The sequence below is a fragment of the Hypomesus nipponensis genome, chromosome 9 (assembly GCF_054491055.1).
Source record: "Hypomesus nipponensis isolate SF chromosome 9, ASM5449105v1, whole genome shotgun sequence".
NCBI classification, from domain to species: Eukaryota; Metazoa; Chordata; class Actinopteri; order Osmeriformes; family Osmeridae; genus Hypomesus; species Hypomesus nipponensis.
Window position 1 is genome coordinate 9589336 of NC_140369.1, and position 18606 is coordinate 9607941.

Sequence of the window (18606 nt, forward strand, 5' to 3'; positions counted from 1 at the left end):
AGAAAGTAGCTTTCAGGTCCTATTTCACCAATACGTTGTAAAAATAATATTAAAATACAGAGAATTGGGAGGAAGACGTGAATTGGCACATACAAATCATCACCAGATCAAAGGTCATCATGAACGGTTAACGTGTCTACCTTATTTTAACAGAACTTGAACTTGTTACTTGAACCAGCCGCACGATTTGGTTCCAGATGTAAGTTGCCTCCTGAGACCAAAATCAGCACAATTACACAATTAGTTGAAAGTATGTACTATTTATTTTCAGCAATGGAGGGTGGTAGGCCTACTTCTCAGCAACAAGTGTATTGAATTAAGAGGGTCATTAACATAATCAATGGATGAAATTTGGACTTCATGATTATGAATCTCCACAGACAAACATAATTTGTATTTTTCTGTATGACAGTGTATTAAGTCTCAGTTGACACACAAATTGGCAGTTCTATATACTCCAGAGTTCTATATACTTTATGGCACCCCTCCAATGCCAAGCCAGTGTTTACAAGCCTTGAACTAAGACAGACATTTATGAAACTGGAAGATAATTTGTCATATAGATGTCTGAAAAAGAGGGGTTAATAGTCCAACTGACAGCAAAGATTAAATAACCTTTCCGGAAAGAGGTGTTGATATGTACACAAGACCATCAACAATATTAAGCCAACGTCAATTGGTCACTTAATGTAGAACACTTAGTCATCATTAATTCTACAAGATAACAAGTGACCTCTGAAATGTTCCTTTTGAACATAAGCAGGCTCATAACAAGCCCTCTTCTCCTATCAAGAGATGATTTTGCTAAAAGTAGGTACGGAATACGGAAATGTCCAATAAATCATCTGTTGTGTTTACATGGAACAAAGTGTTGAATTCTGGTTATGTATTGGTATTAGCATTTGAGTACAAAAAGGAAAAATTGGATAAACATAAAAGGATTGTATTGCATACTCGTCCTTCATATTATCTAATGGTCATCCATCAATGCCCAGTTAGGATGGCGCACGATTATTAATGGACTATTGAATAAGAAATACAAATGATACATATTTCCAGTCTCCAACAGTATATGGGTCACACATATCTTGAGAGTCAACTATTGTTCATAAACACCTATTTTATATTGAACTTATTCTGCTTTCTGGACCACACATGAAGCTGACACCATCTGAACTTATGGCTCAATGACTAAATGGTCGACCAATTTAGCTTATTTGGTTCTGCGAGAGTGAAGGAGATTACCATTGATTATGAAAAACGTAATATGAAATCCCATCAAAGAATAGGACTCCTTGGGCGGCAGTGTGGTGCTCTGATGTGGCCCAGTTGGAGACCAATGGGGATAGCCTGAGATGTCTTTACCTGTTCTGCATTGGCATAGTGCCCATGCGTGGCTATTGCTCCCAGCTTTGTGTGTGAAAGTTCATTGGCACAGTCTTTTTTGCACTGGTAGGGGAGTGTATGTGTGTGTGCACACCTCTGTGTTCGTGTGTGTCGTATCAGTCTGAATGTCTTAGTGAGTATTTTTTTTTTATTCTCTAGTATCCTGGTGAGGAAGGGAGTGTTTATGGGATGGGGTCTATTCTGATGTCTGCCTTTGGCACATGAAGAGGCATGTTTGAAAAATCGAACCCCTGTAATTACTCTCTCCAAGCTTACAGAGACTGAACATGGTTCGGCCTCATCTTTAAATTGACAATATATATTTCAATTTTCAATGAGACTGACTCTGACTTTCCGTCAATCCAAAAAGCTATGTTGTTATTTTATTTAAATGTAAGTTTCCTCAATGTTGTGATTGAAAGAATGCAGAGGGGTGGTGGATTTTACTGTATTACCTGTAACCTTATTTTAAGTGGGCTGTAAAGTTACAGAAAAGTGGTGAGTGGTGTGTTTGTTGTGACACTGACTACAATAGTGAACAGCTGCATCTGTAAACAAGCAGGGAGGGAAACTCACCTTTGACCCCTTGTACATTTTGCATGTTCCAGACACAACAAACACCTTGGTCGAAAGAGGCATAATCAACTTAAGTAATCTCTATTTAGCATATTGGTGATTATTTGATCAACTGAGTCAGATACTAGGAGTTACCAATAGAGTAAGTCTGGGAATAATTCACTGTACTACTTACACGGACCACAGCTTGAAGATCAGTTCTACTATACAGTTCTCAAATTCTATCACATTTCTAAAGAATTTAAAAATACAATTTTACAAGCAAGAATAATAAGTGGAGGATGAACACCAATCTAAACAGTATACTGACTACAGCAATGAAAATAGCTGAGCTTTGTTGGGGCAGTCCAGCTGGGAACAGCAGGGAACAACATATCTCAATGTCATAGGCTGTTTAAATAGTGTTAGCTGTGTTCGTGTACACACACATGAACAAACACACACACGCTTGTACAGCTAGCTATATATGTGCTCAGGAGGACCCTGCTGGATGTTTGGCCACATGTGCATGGTGAATAATTGCATTTACCCAGAACTGACAGGAAATTAGAAATAAAACACTGCCTGCCGGCTGACTTCACATTCACAGAAGTGCAGATTGGGTTTTAGGAATGCTTGTGATATCAGCCAATGCTGGCTCTGAATAGCTCCAGGAAGACACACACAGCTGGGTGGATTCCATATCTACATTGCAGTATTGATCAGTCGAAAGGTCTACTGAGGCACCTGCTGTCCATAAGCAGCCCACCAGAGCCACTATGATCCATCTGCTTTCAATTTATGCTCATAAAGGGTGAGATACTTAAATGGGTTTCAAATTTATATCATTGCATTGATCACCTACCTGTACAATGTAAACATGCCAACTATTATGTATATAACCATATTTTAAAAGGATCTTGAGACAATTTTTGACAATAACCCTTACTTGACTCAAACACAACTCTTAGTTTTACTAGAGTTTAACACATTTTCTTTATTTAACATATTAGTCAGGGAAGAATTTAATGGGGTAATGAGACTTAACATAAAATCCTTTAAGGAGGTTTAGGGGATTTTTAGCCCTCTAATTGTTGTGAGTGAGAGGGGGAGAAGGAGGGGAAAAAGGGAGGAAAACAGAGAAAGACAGACGCTTTGGTAACATTATAAATTCCCGTCTTGACATTGGGATTCCACCATGAAGACATGTGCTGTCCTGTCCCCCTTACAGCTGCAGAGGGAACAGTTACATGTATGCTTTATTGTCCTTTTCCAAGGAAATGTGTTACAGTCTATATAGAGCCTCACACAGACACAACAACTACATAGATATAATGCACACAACATAATTACACATATTTATATATCTGGAGTACCTTTACATATGCCAGTCATCTAGATGTTTTGTTTAATGCTATGGCAAATGAAACAAACCCCCTTGCCATGGCATATCCGTTTCCAGGTCACGGTTCTGGGAAATTAAAATCTGTTATCCCACAATAAACTCCTCCCAGTGACAACACATCCAACCATGTAACCTACAATTTGATAATATACAGTTGAACATGATCATCCAGGCCATAGCAGATACTTATATTTACATATGCATTTGAGAAGAGAACTTGTCTTAATTTCAGACAATTACTATCAATTTCAGTTGCTCCTGTTCTATTGCAGCTCTTTCTGGATGTGGTGGCTCAACATCAGGTTTTAGAAAAAGTCATTGCATCTATTACAGTAATTTACATTTTAAGTAATTAAAATGAAAAGCGACTTGAGGCTTGGGTGGGAACCAGAGATTTATTAAATTTAATATAATCAGGATTGAGCATTGGTTAAATAGATAAGTGATTTATTTTAATTTCTGTGAAGAAAAATGTACAAATCAACTTTTAGCAGTAGAATTGCAACAAAAAAAAAAAAAGATTAAATCCCACAAATCCTAAAACAAATAAAAGTAATGACCACGTTGATGTCGAACAAGCTCCTGTTCATCAATGAAATATAATAAATGAAACAGAACGATGGGTTCTGAAAAAGATGTAGCTGGTCATCCATTTGCAGTGCTTGCATGGAAACCACTTGAGCCATGTTCAAGCTTATATAAAAATGTCCAGAACTAAAAAGATTCTGTGATACGCAGGAGTTTTTTTAGTTACAATCTTCTACCCTCCGGAAAACGGCAAGATAGTTCTTCCCCCCGTTTCTCTGTACCTTCTTGCCCTCTTCTGTGCACGTTCCCAGGCGACTAATAATGACATCACCAACCTGCAACACAACAGAAAATTGCAGGTTTAAACAGGTAAACATAAAACCAGCTGAATTGAATCTCCAGTGTTAAAGAATGTAAACAATCAATGGCCCTAGTCAACTTACCAGATCTTCATCAGGAACAAGTGTGAACAGCGGATGCTCAGAGAAGTGCTTCACCATCCAGAGGTGCACCTCCTCCACATCAGTATTGGTGTACACCAAACCCTGGGTGGACCACACAAAACACTGGGCCTCACATATATGCTGCATAGAACACCACCTATAACATGTGAGGTATATTACATTCATAACTCTTCTGCAACTTTGATATCTGACCACATATCTGGTTTGTGGCACAATGTGGAGCATGCCTACCCTTCTAAATAGGCTTTAAATGCAAAGACCTCAGGTATTCCATTAATCTTTATTTTTCATGCATCAACTTTGATGATGTGGCTGTAATATTGTGCATAAGTGCAAAGTCCTGTCCCCCAAAATGACAGGAATAACCTAATGAAAACCCAGAGCTTTATCACCTGTGTCATTGTAGTTTACTTTGGAGCGTAGACAGAGAGTATTATTAGAAGACTGATTTCTTGGAACCCTCTACCATGGCACAGATTTACACAATGGCAAAAGTTATCTCAGTGATGTAGCGTTTCAAAGTAGGCCAGGAGGAGGGGAAATATGGAAAAGGGGGTGTACATGACAGAATGTGCGTTTTCAGGGTGGGTCAATGTTTTAGTCTCAACTGCCGTAAAGGAAAATTATCTACACTGCTATCCACCCCCTTAGTGTAAATCAGTATCTGGCCTCATGTCAGATTGTCAGTGCTGTGTGTGCAGGTCTCTTTCACTCTCTCTCCAACATACACACAAACACGCACACACACACACACACACACACACACACACACACGGCTGGGGGCATATCAAAAACTCCAAACCACACACAAGCCTCCCATTGTTCTTCAAATATCCAGAGAACCATTTTAAATGTGCAGTGTACTTGCAGTAGGGTCCAAAAGTCTGAGACCACGAGTCAAGATACTTCTATTTTGCAATTTCCAATTTAATAAGATTTGTCTTGTTGAAAGTAGAAAGAATTGACATACTTTTTCTAATTTCTTCTTAATATTTAGTATGTCCCCCTTTTGCTTTAATGACAGAATTCACTTGAGTTGGCATGAACTTCAAGTTTGTGCATGAAAACCCAGCATGATTTGACAAAGTTCCAAAAAGTAGCTTTTGATGTCACAGAATCCTTGGCTTTCTCAGGCTTCAATTCCCCCATTAAATGTTCAATATGGTCTCAGACTTTTGGACCCTAATGTACGCAAAGACAAAATAGTTTCAATTTTAATTAGCCTTGCCTTATAAGTAACGCATTTACCCCCCCCCCCTCCCCCAAAGAGAAAGAGAAAAGAGGCAGGAACTTTTTGTGATGCAATTGTCTTGATGTTCTTTAGGCTTACTAGTGTTTTGCATTGTATAGTCTTTCCCCTGACGCTTTTATTGTGTAGCGTTCTGTATAGTAGGCTTCTACACAAACGACAACTACATTGTGTTGTGGAGTGTTTTTGTTCTTTTAAAGGACATATTTTTCACAAACAATATTCATAAGTGTAACGTATGAATCAACACAAGCTTTGTGCATGCACTAACTACACAAATAAACAAAAACAGCTAAATCTAGTGAAGCCAATTCTACAAATACTATGGGCTCCGTAAAAAAAAAAAAAATGTGTCAATGGCAGGAGTTATGCGTGTATATTTGACAGCCAAGGTAGCTAGACAGCTCCAGTGAATTATTTCTTTGGTCAGGCACACAAACCTGATACATCATGTTTAAGCGTTGCTAATGGATATGACAAACTAAGACTGATCCTCTTGCGCAACAATACTAATTCAACACCTGGCTTTAGGACCCACTAACGCCCCATGTATGTGCTATGCTCTTACCCCAACTCTCAGTGTGAAGGCATACTCTGCTAGTAGAGTGGGACTGATGATCCTCCACTTGTGCTTGGTCTTTTTGAAGTGAGGGTCAGGGAAGAGAAAGAACATCTTACTGAGCTGCAAGAGAGTGAAAACATTTTGACATTGAGATCAGACTATTGTATGGCAAGATAAGATCCATAAAATGCTTCCTTTCTTTACTCCATCTTCTAAATATGTATGCATCTCATCTTTGTTTTAAATGGTGATGATAATATAGCTGCAATTTATATTCAACTTGTGAACAGTCAGCACTATAATAGACCTCATAATACTTTGGTTTTAGTTGTTATGCAGCACTGGAATTTCCCTCTTACTGATTTTTTATTAAGATAAAGTCCCCCTTTGACTCCTGCTTCAACAAGCAGTATACAACTAGCAGGTTCCACTAATATTAGTCTGGCTGCTATATTAAACCCATTGCAGTTACTTTTTATTAGTTTAAATAAATAATGTCACATAAAGAGGGGGGAGGTATAATCACTGGGGACTGCCACAGCCCTAGGGGGTTGGTACAAGGCCCCTGTCTTCGTGAGCTGGAAAAAACGTAATGTTTTAATTAGTGATCTCAGAGTTTTAAAAAGTACCAGAATTTTTTTGTTGAGGGAATAGAAAGTAGTTGACACTTACATCATGCAAGTGAGTGCACTACCATAGCTGAAGGGCTGCTATTTGTGTGCAAAAGTGTTGAGTATGTCAGTGTTTTTTCTTAGCAGTAAACCTTAACTTAAAATGGGTTAGACTGAATGACAGCATCACAATTTAACCTTTATATTCAAGCCAAGTGAATGTCTGTGAATCACACTAAGACAGCTGGAACTAAATTAATTGTCTGAAACCACTCACAAAAAAGTTGTATAAGAATATTACCCTTAAATGAACTGTAAATGTGTTTTTAGCAAGCTTTGAGTCAACAACACGGACTAACACCGTCTACTAGCATATATCATATGGTAATGACAGTCAAATGTATTCTCATTAAATAATTATTGCTTAATTCAGCTTCATTACAGATATCTAGACTCCAGAAGTCATTCAAGGTAACATTTACATTTAGTCATTTAGCAGACAGTCTTATCCAGAACGACTTACAGTAAGTACAGGGACATTCCCCCAGAGGCAAGTAGGGTAATGTGCTTTGCCCAAGGACACAATTTCATTTGGCACGTCCGGGAATCGAACCAGCAACCTTCTGATTAATAGCCCAATTCCTTAACCGCTCAGCCATCTGACCCTCAGTTTTAACCTATTTTTTTCTGATATCCTGGTACAGGGAACCACAATATAAGCTGATGCTTTATTTCATGCTACAGATTAATACAGCTAATTTGAAATGGATAAACTCTTCAAAGTTGGGCCCTAAATACTACATTTACCTATGGTTCTTGTGACACTGGAAATGTGGGTCAACATTATGAAACCCAAACTGTGGATTAAACAAATCTATTCATGATATAATGTAGCCTTGACCTAAATGAGCATCATGGTCTGGGGAAAGAATTACACCCAATTCTAACTTCAAGGTGTTAGTTAAGTTTACATCCTGCTGTTGACCCAGAACAATTTTGACCCCTAATGCTGAGCCAATACCCACAACTGCCAGTAGAAGCCAGTAGACATTGTAAAACTTTTATACACACCACATTCACTATACTAGTACAATTATTACAAGACACTCAAGGGATGATTCATATAATTTCTGTTCAATCCCTTGAACAGGCTACTATACTACGGTCAAGTATTACTGTACAATAAGAAGATAATGCCTAAAAATAGCAAAAGTTGTTATATAAATGTACTTTGTAATGATGCAAATGACACAAGAACCTACCTGACCCTTAGTGAAAAAGTTGGGAAGGTATTTCATGGCATTGCTACGCAAACAGGCTATGTTCTGGTAACTGTCTGGATGTGCTGCGCGCAGGGAGCGAATACGATCCTGCACGTAGTCTGACACTTTCACACGGATCTCAAGGCCAAGGATGAGTTGGTTAGGGAAGAGCGGTGATAACTCCACTGAGAGATAAAAAATAAAATAAAAAGTTGTATGTGTGGAACTGGGTGAGATAGAATAACCAACCACCAAATAAAAAAAGTTTTTTTTAACTCAGACTAAGATTTTTTGTACGTAAGTATGTTAACAAACACTTACCTAGCAGGCCACCATATCCGCAGCCAATGTCTACAAACTCTACTTGAGATGTCACATTTTCTGACGCGTTGCTGAAGAATTCAGGGTACAAACTGGACCAATCCATCTCATCTGGACTAACTGGACTGACACATAGAGATAGAACAAACAACTGTAAACGCAAAGATGATATAACAGTCTAAAATATTGCCCTCCTTATGTATTTGAAATAATTATTTGCTAAGCAAGTTGTAAGACATCATCGTATGGGCTTGCTTGTTAGCTACATCAGTGATTTTCTGACTGTTACTGTTGGACTACATTTTTTACTCTAGCCAGCTAGCCGTCTTCAACGAGCTTCACTTACTATTCAAATGTGTGGTCCGCCATTGGATTGGAGTGGGCTCGCTGCCTGTAGTAACGCTTCTGAGGCATGGACATGATTATATTGTAGCAAAAGGGTTTTTGAAAATAAATGTTACTGTGTTTAAAAATGTAATGCTACAGTCACAAACAAAGCCACGTTTATTTTAACAGTCGCATCATTTTAACGTCACTGGGATAAGTGGGCCCTGATTGGTTTATTCACTCCTTCATTTTATAGTCTACCACCAGGTGGCACTGCTTGGAGAATTGCGCAAAACTAATTGATACAGATCTTGTATGTTTTCATCGTTGATAAAGTCTTGAATGTAGTCGGGAGTCTCGTTCAACGAAAAAGTGCTACATCTATGTGGTGTAAAGAAGGCCTTTCATCAAGAGACTCAATCTCTTTTTAATGAGCTATTCCAAAACAAAAGGGTTATGTCGCCATCTGTTGGATTCACATAGGCACTGGGGTTCAGAATAAATCAAATCAAACTTTCGAAATAATCAATAGCTTACAATTCGTTACATTTTGTTAATAGTGAACTTACTTTATTCTTGACTTTGACTAAAATAATGTTAAAACTTTAATTAATTACCACGATCAGTCTAGTTTAAATACTTGTATTACTTAATGTAATAGTAATGGAACAGAAACGCGGCAAAAAAAAATAATGTTTTTTTAAAGGAGTCATGGAGTAACACAAACAATTAATGCAACACACCATGTCAGATATCTTTATTGCAGAGGATGAATTGTAATTTTGGAACCTTAATAATTTATATTATTTGTCATTCATATTTGATCGATTTATTGCACTTGTTTGCTTGTATATTTAAGGGACCTTCCTAGACAGCTTGTAGCTGGAAGTCAAGTGTAACGGACAGTGGATGACTGTCACAACAGGGAGTAGGGGTTGGGGAAAAGTAGATACAAGGCTGGATTTGAGAAGTGAAGTAAATGAGAAGGATTTCCATTTGCTGGCATGGGTTGTATATAAGAAAAAAAACTTGCAATTTTCTGATGCTAAAATGAAAATATGTAACAACATTAGCAATTTTTTCTTTAGAAAACAGAACAACATGAATAATGACAATGTTTTGTGTAATTCAGCTGTCAAGAGAAAGCCCTCCAGCTGTTTGAAGATGTTTCTTTTTTTGTCCAATGTCTCATTAATGTCTTTGTCCTACAGTGTCTGTAACCTCAGCACTGCGCTGCTTACCCCCCTTGTATCGACTAGGGGTTTCCGGAGCAGAAAGAAGAGGATGTTTGCGTCCATGCCCTTGTGTTAGTTCCCTCTCACTGCACCCTCTGAGACTCAGTTAGACACTAGAGCAGAGGGTGAGGCCAGAGGTCAAGAGTTGTCTCCTGTTCTTGGAGAAAGTTGCATGTGTCTAAGGGTAAGTTGCTGGCTGTTTTCCACTCCAACCCCCTGATGTCCCTTGCCATTCAGTCCCCGTCCCCCATGCAACCCAGTCTCATACAGTGGTCACCCTCATGACCACCTCCCGGTTGGTATTGGAGGTAATGCGTGGATCTGTGGGTCTCAGCTGACTGAGGATGTGAAGGATGGTGTAGCCACAGTGGTGGTTGAGAATAGTCCTAACGCGTTGGCCCGCTCGCCCTCCCCTCTCTGATCCGGATGAGCTATGGGGAGGGTTCCTCCCGCCACGCCCCCCACCTTTACTGCTGGAGCTGATGGGGTCTCCCAAGTCCTTGGCTTTCTCATAATTAAGAACTTTCCACTGCTGGTTTACTGCTTGCCAGCGTTTAAAGATCCGGTAAACAGATGATCCCTCATGGATTATGAGGCCTGGACAAAGGGACCAGACAGAAAAAGCGGGAGACAGAGAAAGAAGGAGAGAAAGAGATAGAGAAAAATGTATTATTCAGGCAAGTGAAATGAATAAAAAAAGAACAGTTTCATAGGTAGAAATAGAAGAGTTTTTGAGAGAGTGAAAAAAAAGTGTAAAAAAAAAGATAAAAGGGCAGAGAAAGAAAAGAGGTGAAAGTTAAATCTGCTCTGGAAAAAACACTTTATGTAGGCAGTCTACCCCTGCAGAAATGTGATAAATATTTAAAGAGTCTGGATTTACAAGTCCCTTCTGTTGCAGCGGTACACTTGCGAGGTTAAACATATCACACAGACTATGACCTTTACTACCAGACCTCACCGACAAAAACCAAACAAACCAAAATGACAAAAACAAATAAATTACTCATCTTGAGCTTCTTCCATAAAGCGAGTTCACCGAACAAGACTGTCGGTGAACTCACTCTATGGAACAGGCCCCTGGTCACAGATTTACTACTTCTGTTTTACACATAGACACACTATCACACACGCAAACACATGCATGCACACACACATTGCCAACTGTAATTAAAAACACACAAACACCAACAGTAGAGACCATGAACACCAATCACTATCAACCATCACCAATAGACTAAATAACAAGTGACTCCATAGTGCAAAAGTTCAGGTCAACAGCTAAACAATGCTTATATCTGGCTGGCCTCACAGTTACATCACATAGTCTTTGGTACGCTCTTATGCCACTACAGGATTATTGTAACAAAAGTCATAGTCCAAACTAACAACACTTACCTATGCACACAATGTCCATGAAGCCGTACATGCCATAGCAGATCTGGAAGAGCAGGTCTTGGCGCTGCCACTTGGCTGAGGGGCTCAGGGAGGACCACACAAGCCAGGAAATACTGGCAATGAGGAACAGAGACCCCAGGATGATGGCAGCAATCTGCACCTTCTCAATAACTGTCAGAGAAATGGCCTGCCACTGGATAGAGAGAGGGGAGGGGGAGAGAGTGAGAAAAACCAAACGTGATGTTCTTGACATCAACACAGACACACACAATTTACCTGCAGTGGGTTCTTGGTGCTGATGGCCAGGACCTGGTACTTGAAGTAGCACAGTTCACAGCTCCAGGAGCCTCTCTCGCTGATCCAGCGGATGAGGCAGGGCTGGTGGGTACAACGCACTGAGCCATCACAGCGACATGGGCTCAGCAACTCCCCCTACACAACATAAACAACAACAGGACTCAGAAACAGCAGACTGTTTTGTAAACATTTTGTACCATTGAAATTAACTGCGGAAACCATAGAGAGGTGGCCAACACCATTTTAGCAGGTGTCACATCATGTGCACATAAACAACCACAATGTCACGTCATTCCCACTGACTTGGGTCAGGGGTCAGGGTCAAGTGGCTTATCCCATCATATAGTGTTTAATTCCATCCCATCCAATGTTATTCACTATGATAAGGAAAGGTTGAAGGACAAGCATCTCTATAGTATAGTTTCTATGTATAAATTTCCCACAGTTCCAGACTATAACACAATCCCATATGGAGTACAGTGATTGTCCATACAGATGACTGACATTTATGATGGATACAGGTGTGTATATTAAGAAGACCATGAATGTCAGTTGATGGATAAAGGCTGTGATGTATTTCATGCATCACCCTACACAAGAAGGGCAATAAAGTAGACATAACAACTGGTATCCTACGACAGTAATACAAAAATTCACAGTAACAGTGTACATTGATATTTCGGTAGAACAATGGTAATTTGTTCTTAACTTTTGTTGACAATCTATAGATACTGATGAACAGTTTTAAACATATACCCTTCTCATAGTTTTTCTTCCATAGTCGTGTTTTTTTGTGTTTGAGGTCATGGGCCATGGCCTGTAGACAAATAAAATGCAGACAGAGAGCAGCAAATGTTGTGAGGATTACAGCTAGTAAATGTAGCGGAGATGATGAATGAAAGAGTGTATCAGAGCTGTGTGTAGCCTGTACAGTTTGTTTTTGGAAATGCCCGAATTACCACGGTGATAATGATTCTCCCCGTCTGCCCATTCTTGTTCCTGCTCTTTTCCAAATGCCTAAAGTGCAAATAAATTTATCTTTTCATCACTCGTTTCCCCCTCCCTTGCTGGGTTCTCATTCTACCTCTCTCTGTCTCTCTCTCTCTGTCTCTCTCTCTGTCTCTCTCTCTCTCTATCCCCCTTTACTTTACCAAGCGTGCTTTGTTGTGAGTTTTGTTAAAGCTCTCTCTGTCTTTGCAAAGTGTGTGTGTTTGTGTATATGTGTGAGTATGCATTTTGCACTGTGTGCTCAGATTCTAGATAGCCACAGGGCTGCTGTACAGAGGGAGAGTGTGGAGAGAGGCAGAGGGTGGGGGTAACAAAGGGAGGGGTGGCTGGTGAGTCAGCGCTCACGTCTCCCTGTCTGTTTGCTGGCGTGGCACGGCCATCTACAGATCCCATGGCTCATGTTGTTCAAGATAAACAGTTTACAATTAAATTTACTCTGGAAACACAAATTAGAAAGATAACAGATCCTGTATACGGGGTTATTTATTTCACCAAATAGCACATCCAGACTGCTGCTCATTTCATGGTAAAGCAAAACCTTTGTCATGTAGGTTTTAGAGTACACTATCCTATAGGTGAGCAGTTGTATACAAACACTTGCTGTAGGAGATCGAGTTAGATCCAGCACTTTTAAAATTTGGCCCCAGACAAAATGAGCATTTTATTTTTGACAAACAGCACTGTACCACCACAATGATCGACTTTTTATACTCAGTACTAAACTGTAAACTAAACCAGAACCTTACTCATAGGGAATGGTAATGGTGCATACACAATTTGCCCATGGCCTTCTGTTTGGAATCTGTCTTGGTAACCACATAGTTGAGTGGGTGTGAGACAAATATGTGATTACACATGGTGTCTTGTGCCAAGTGCCTCGTCACAGAACATTGTTACATCACTGGGCTTGAGAGGGTTGATGAATCAGATCAAGTGGACAGCTAGGTAACATCAATGTCTCTGAGTGTAATATTCTGGAGACCAGTGAACCAGGGATGGCATGAATGCCACTGTTAATCAAATATTACAATCCTGTCAATAAGCTCATGATACCAGTTGAACTTCATAAAAGTTTATAAAAGTCAAAGATATTAAGACGTGCTGTGAATATACATATCAACTGATGGTATCATAATAATTAGGGAATTATCAACCTATTCCGCAACAAGAAACAAGGCTATTATGTCTAAAAGTGGGATAGTGACGGAGAGAGAGAAATCAGACAGGACACAGACTGTCCATATGTCACTCCAAGGTTGACAGTGTCAGCGGGGCCTTAAAACCTTCCCTGGGACCCCGGAGGGCCTGCTGTCCGCCACAGGCTTAATGAGCATGAATATTTCATGGTCGCTGACAAGATGGTTAATTGTGTTTGTCGAGGTAAATGGCAAACACCAGGGATGCCAGGCCATCCCCGTTAAGACCCCTTAACCTGATGAATCAATTTAGAGAAGCAAAATATAAGAGCAAGGGAAACTATGTAAAAATATGTTTTAGGGGGAACTGTACACTTCAAAATACATCTGTTTATTTCTCCAAGGGATGTGTAAACTGAAATCTTGGTTTTAATGAAACAATATTTCTACACCACCATGAAAATATTGAGGCCCTGAATTTTAAAGGTGCTGGCATGACAATATCAAAGCAAAATCAAAGACAGTCACTACACTTGTTGACACAGTTAGAAATTGATATGGTAATTATCATCAATGCAGAGGTGTAACTACACAGATACAAATAAATCCTATGAATGCAAAATGACGGCTACGTGTTTACTTTTTAGTCATTAAATGTATCATTGTAAGCTTTATACCACTGTCACACTGAACCCCTTTCTGTCCAACTTTCTTAGCTGTACATATCCTTCCCACCCCAACACTTTGCCCCAGTTCTTATCATCTCAATATGATCTTATTCTCTCATTGGTCCATATTGGTCCAATTATTTAGGATACACTATCCACACATACACACAAACTCACACATACAAACACGTTCTGTACATACACTACTCATTTTATACACTTGCTCCATCCCAAACTACCTTACTCCCTCATTCCCTCCTTTTTCTACCTCCCTTCCTCCCTCACTCACTCACTCACTCACTCACTCACTCACTCACTTACTACCACTATCAACATTTGAGGCCATCATTCACAGGAATCAAGAAATTAGTTTGATTTAGACCCTTTGATTTGCATGTTGTCCATCATTTAGCATTGTGGTTAAGAGTATGTCTCCCCAGAGAAGCTGAAAGAATGTCAGATACTGCCTGCAGTCCAATGCCTTACACATCATCACTCGTGCAGAAAGCACAGAGCCACAGAATGTACACCTCACTGCTAATAAGAGAACAATTGGGTATTTTCAATAAGATTTTTAATACCATATCTGATTGACTTCTTATTTTAGAATGATCATATCTCACCTCACCACTTTCACTACTTTTGTATGACCCCCCAAAGCTCTTATACTTTCTGGTGACTGAATTAAAAAGGTGCCCCATAAAAGGACAATTAAATTTTTCTTAAGGATTATCCTTTCCATTGAAAGGTAAAATAAAAATAGACGGAAATCAGTGATAGTGTTCAGGAGCTCCAGCTTCACAGCTGTCTCTAGCTACAAGAGTCTACAGTGTTCTTCATTGCTCTTGTTCTTCTGGACAGCGAGTCCCCATGATGACAATCCTATAAATCAACTCTACGCAATGTTGTCATCTCTGTTCTATCATCCATGCCCACGTGTCTGCTTTCAAAGGACACAACCAAGCCTAATTAAAAGTGTTCAAGGGTTATGTCTCTTTAGATTCCCTCTGACGATCCCTATATCATTGGACATGGTGCAACAGAACATTTTCTAAAATACCACTCCCCATGCTTGGCAAATGGAACATCTGTGCTAAAAGTTGCACAAGTTTTTGTGTTAAATCTCCAGAATCACAAATAATCAATTGTCCTTTTCAGAACTAAAATCATCAACTTTACCTAAAGTCGTTCCCTCATACTCCATTGTTCATTTGACACAATTTGTATTGCGCACTCTTTCAAGGATGACATTTAGTGTTTACTGTCAAAGCATTTTCTCAGGAGCTCAGCTGTCACACTGCTGAGACTTATGGTAAGGAACAGATCAGATGCCCATCTTAATGCTTATGTTTGGACAATGCTGCCAAATTGAGTAAAAACACAAACTGGCACCCAGTTTACAGTAAACAAAAAGTGGGATATCAAGTTCAAACTAATACATCATCTCAATGTTTGTAAATGTTCATAATTTAGAGTGATGGATAACATTAAGTCTTCGTACAAAGGTAGAAAGTATTCTACATTCAGTAGCCTATACTCTTTGAACAACTTTGTAATAAACTAGAATCTGACCAATGTTCTTGATGTCAATAAAGCAAAACCCTATGAAACATGGGTCATGTCTGGGAGTTTAGATTACTTTTGTCAATATCCCCCTATTCCACCAGAGAACCTTAGAGGGTTCATCGTGTGTGTATTCATTTAACCTCAGATTCATGCAATGATCAAAAAAAAAATTAGGGGCTTAACGCAGGATGAATGAAACCCAAGTTCATCACAAAACCAATTGGACAGGGTCTTCTGAGCCAGCCTACCTGTTCAAGGCCCTGGAAGCAGATTCGGCACTGCGGTGAGCTCATGCCACTGTCCAAACTACTGGTGAGCGAAACGGCGTCAAGGCCCGCTTGGAGTTTCGCATCTTTCTCCTCAAATGCCAGGCTCCGAGGCCGAGGGTCGGTACCATAGTACTCCTCTTCATCATCACGGTTTGAGCAATCGAATGGAGGCCATCCACAGCCTCCCATACTAAGTCCTCGCATGCTTATTCGTCTGTCGGGGTCTGCGTCTGAATCGGTACTCCGTCTTGAGCCAGACCGCATCAAAACCAGAACTTTCAGTTCATTGAAAAACATACGGATCCGGTACTTAAACATTCTGAACTAAATAGGCAACATTCGGCTTCGTGAAATAGAACGCATGGAGTTGAATGAATCAATTACTTGGCACATATCCAAAACGACTGTAATATTTCTATTATCATTATGCTAATGTGGCTATAAGTGAATTATTTTGCGATTCATAAGCCTAAGACCCAGTGCTATTTGGTTCAAGCTATTGATATCAAAACAAAATATCAGAGGTGTCCATAAAAAACATGGCTGTGCATCTCAAATTCCGGTCATTAGATATCTAAATATCTTAGCCTTTTGTAAAAAGAGCTCACTCGAGTTACAATTTATCTGGTTACACCATGTGTATTAGGTACAGACAATGCGGAAGTTTTTTCATGGTTGGCAGGCTCTTTCTGTCAGAATCCAATGCAAGCTTGAACTAAAAATAAGATTAAACTCCAGAGGTTCAGATAAAGCAACAAACATAATTAGTTGCTATTAATGTCCAACTGATTGGTCAAATGCACATTTTGTATCTTGTAATGTCACAATTATGGCACAGCAGCAATCCTTGCATGAAGCTGTCCAAGGTTCGCAGCGAAAATGTTGTAGCCTATTCTATTTTGATAGGGAGTGGGGCGCCGTTGGAGTTTTAGGGGTGATATAAAATATTATCAAAAACAGGTGTCGACATAACATCAGAAAATCCACCGAGGCATGTTTGGGTTGCTCGCACGTGATGTATCCAAAAAGGACGAGTGTAGTCTTTTGTTTGTCCCTCAGTGGCATGCTAGCCTGCCATCAGATCACCAGTCACCTATTTTTCCGTATTTATTCTGGCTGATAGATAGCGAATACGTCCCACACTGTTCCTCCTCCACTCAAGTCCGTAAGCCACTTTACAATCCAACGTGTTCGCATTTTAGGCCCACACAGCATCATACAAGACAGAAATCTGTAGAAAAACCCATATCCATTTGGCATTGAATTTCCATGCTGTTTTTTTTCATTTTCCTGCAACCATTCCTGCACAACACACCAGGACGAATGAAGATGTCAGGGAAGAATCCCGAACAGACGAATTAAACAAACCGATTACATCGCCGCCCTCGTTAACTTTCAGATAGGCCTATCAATTATCTATTTATGAATGATAACTAGTCATTCAGTTCTTTCAATAACAACCCAACGTTATTTTACAGATTATCTATGTAATTCGACTGTAATATTTCTTTACATACTATTTCGAGGTAGGGCAAAAGTAATATCCTGTCGATAGAAAACATGCTATTTAAAATGCAGACGTGTTCATATGTCGCTGTCCTCTCGTTTTCTTAAACATGTTCCATCTTCTCTATGGGTGATGGGGAGAGATCCACCGTTCTGCTGCGCATTGGCAGAAGCCGCGCTGTCCGAGGTGCTGATTTCCATGTGACGTTGCAGCCACGTGCCATTAGGAGTATCCCGGGAAATCTAAACGCTGCTCTCGGTGTCTACAAACATTTAGGCAGCCCTCTTGGACGGTTGATCATCCACGAGTTTGACTGCAGTAAGGAATAGCCTCTATCCTCCGAGCTATGGACAGAGCATTCCCGTCCAGCCAAACTAAGACGAAAGATGAGAAGAAACTATTATTGCACCCTTAGCCAACAAGTCAATTATAATGTATTTATCATTAACCTGCAAACCTCTAAACAAACATTGATTAAAAATCAAATATAGGCTTCAATTTAAAAACGAATTGTGGTGTGTCTCTGTGGCTTGCCTTGATAAATCAAATGCAAACCTAATATGCAGTCTAATCCAGATGCAAGGGGCGGTGACCAACCAGTCTGATTTGTAATATGGGCAAAGCAACAATTAGATTATACAGATGTATGATCTGTTTTCTGTTAGCCCCAAAAGTTGGGGCTTTTTAAGCGGTGGCCAGCTGTGGGTCATCCTATTTGGGCGCTTTCCGTGGTGCTGAAAAGAAAACTATAAACATAGAACGTACTCCACTCGCCAGTGGGTCTTCTAGGTTTAATCAAGTCGTAGTCTCTTCATCCAATATAGCAGGTTGACTTTGCCTCCCCCCCCAAACACG

General features: G+C 39.8%; 2 protein-coding genes across 2 annotated transcripts; both read right to left on the minus strand.

The window, feature by feature from the left end:
- Window positions 1-2912: 2912 nt before the first annotated feature.
- Window positions 2913-8868, minus strand: mettl1 (methyltransferase 1, tRNA methylguanosine). The gene is made up of 6 exons (XM_084706101.1): window positions 8690-8868; window positions 8344-8468; window positions 8023-8207; window positions 6156-6269; window positions 4318-4419; window positions 2913-4209 (listed from the first exon to the last, which is right to left on the minus strand). Exons 1-6 carry the CDS (start codon window positions 8761-8763, stop codon window positions 4093-4095), a joined length of 717 nt encoding a protein of 238 aa, XP_084562227.1. The 5' UTR covers window positions 8764-8868; the 3' UTR covers window positions 2913-4092.
- Window positions 8869-10167: 1299 nt separating this feature from the next.
- Window positions 10168-16562, minus strand: LOC146272764 (E3 ubiquitin-protein ligase MARCHF9-like). The gene is made up of 4 exons (XM_084705613.1): window positions 16224-16562; window positions 11577-11732; window positions 11301-11493; window positions 10168-10502 (listed from the first exon to the last, which is right to left on the minus strand). The coding sequence occupies exons 1-4, from the start codon at window positions 16560-16562 to the stop codon at window positions 10168-10170; spliced, it is 1023 nt and encodes a 340-aa protein (XP_084561739.1).
- Between the last annotated feature and the right edge of the window lie 2044 nt (window positions 16563-18606).